This window comes from Hipposideros armiger, unplaced genomic scaffold (assembly GCF_001890085.2).
Source record: "Hipposideros armiger isolate ML-2016 unplaced genomic scaffold, ASM189008v1 scaffold_258, whole genome shotgun sequence".
In the NCBI taxonomy this organism is placed as follows: Eukaryota; Metazoa; Chordata; class Mammalia; order Chiroptera; family Hipposideridae; genus Hipposideros; species Hipposideros armiger.
This window is the reverse complement of record NW_017731608.1, coordinates 2,535,195-2,537,052: the sequence shown is the minus strand read 5'-3', so window position 1 is coordinate 2,537,052 and position 1,858 is coordinate 2,535,195. Positions and strand designations below refer to the sequence as shown.

Here is a 1,858-nt window from a genome sequence, read left to right as displayed (position 1 = left end):
TCCGTCCTTCAGTTCCATGGGATTTCAGGGAGCTCAGGATGACTATGTAGGAGATGAACAGCATGGAAAAAATGAGCAAACACATGGCCCCGCTGTTGGCTGCCACTACCATTCCAAGCCTATAGGTGTTGCTGCAGGCAAGTTTCAGCAGTGGGAAGAGATCACACATGAAGTGGTCAATGACATTGGGACCACAGAAGGGCAAGTTGACTATGAAAAGAATCTGTACAGTGGCATGCAATAGCCCCCCAATCCAGGCCACCATCAGCAGGAGGCGGCAGAGCCCCTGTCGCATGATGGTCATGTAGTGCAGGGGCTTGCAGATGGCCACATAACGATCGTAGGCCATGACAATGAGGAGGATGATCTCTGATCCTCCCAGGAAGTGCTCCACAAAGAGCTGAGTTAAGCAGCTATGCAAGGAGATGGTTCTCCTCTGGTACAGCAGGTCAATGATCATTTTGGGGGTGGTGACAGAGGTGTAGAAGGCATCTATGAAGGACAAGTAAGTGAGAAAGAAGTACATGGGAGCCAAAAGTGTGGGGCTGAGGGAGATGGTAATGACAATGAGCAGATTGGCCAGCACGGTGAATAAGAAAATGAACAAAAAGACAATGAAGAGAACTTTCTGCAAGTATGGATTCTGTGTGAGACCCAAGAGAATAAATTCAGTCACGTTGTTGGGAGGCGTAAAGGTGATCCATTCAGGAAGTAACACTTTCCTAGGCCTAAGTTACCTACAAAGAGATAAAGAAAGATACATGTGAATCATGAAAGGATTGTAGTCTGAATTTCATAGTGTAGAAACAGGACAGTCACTGTAACTAGGGAGCATGTCCTTGGCACCCCTCACGTTATTAATTGTTTCAATTCTTTTTCACATCCTCCATATCACTTTCCAGCTCTTCAGACGCCTAGTACCTGTTACCTATAAAACATCTATAGGGCAATAATTGATGTATAATGTACTGAGAAAATAATGGGCTCTACACATGAGATCTGGATTCTCCTTCTGGTTCCAACTCTCAGATTCCAATTGCTACTGGTTCCAATTGCTAAGTCGGTTCAGCGCCCCATGCTGACAAGCCCTCCTCTATGTCTGTGAGCTTACCAATTGTAACTCTCAGATGTATCCCATAAGCTGTAAAGTGCTGCATACAGTAAGAGTTACTCCCTCTTCCAGAAGAATTTACATTTGAACTCACAGCTCTAACTGCAGAAAGAAAGATATGGGCAATAAATATCTATCCTAAGCAGGCAGTTTAGGAGAATGCAGGAGTGGTTGGAGACACACCCTCCCTGGTACCTGCCATCACATATATGTGATTCATGTGCGTTTCTCGCTATGCCTGCACAGTACCTGGCATCATATCTGCAGTGTCTGGCACCTACTGGTGATGAATAAATGGTTGGTGAATCGCCACACTTCCTGCGTCTCCATGTGTAAGATGACGCATGTTTTCCCAGGCCATAAACCTAAGAATTCAAGTGCTCCCATCCTCATGCTGTTTGTCATGACTCTCACTTTATGAGAAACATAAATAAACTTTTGCGAGGAAGCTGCATTCCACTTAACAGTTGCTGACACATTTTACAGAGTAAGTATGAAAATATTAATTGCCTCCAGGAAAGAGTATGTTACTGAGTTATTTTATTTTCAAGATAATTATATTGTTTGTTAATTAATTTTTACTCTTCAAAATTCTGTTCCACATACAATTTTAACACAGTCACATTACATAAATTTACAGCTTCAGTAGGCTGGGATAAAAAAAACTACTGGGTAGGTGTTCAACACATGAGGATCTATCAAGCAAAGGAAGCCCTATTTTCAAAGTTTCAAAAATAGAAATTTAAT

General features: G+C 42.7%; 1 protein-coding gene across 1 annotated transcript; it reads right to left on the bottom strand.

Moving 5' to 3' along the window:
- Window position 1: 1 nt before the first annotated feature.
- LOC109390186 (olfactory receptor 4C13-like) lies at window positions 2-1,457 on the bottom strand (the record flags this gene model as incomplete). The annotated part of the gene is made up of 2 exons (XM_019656327.1): window positions 1,393-1,457; window positions 2-728 (listed from the first exon to the last, which is right to left on the bottom strand). Coding segments are annotated over exons 1-2 (792 nt in total), but the record flags the coding sequence as incomplete, so codon positions are not given.
- Window positions 1,458-1,858: the final 401 nt, after the last annotated feature.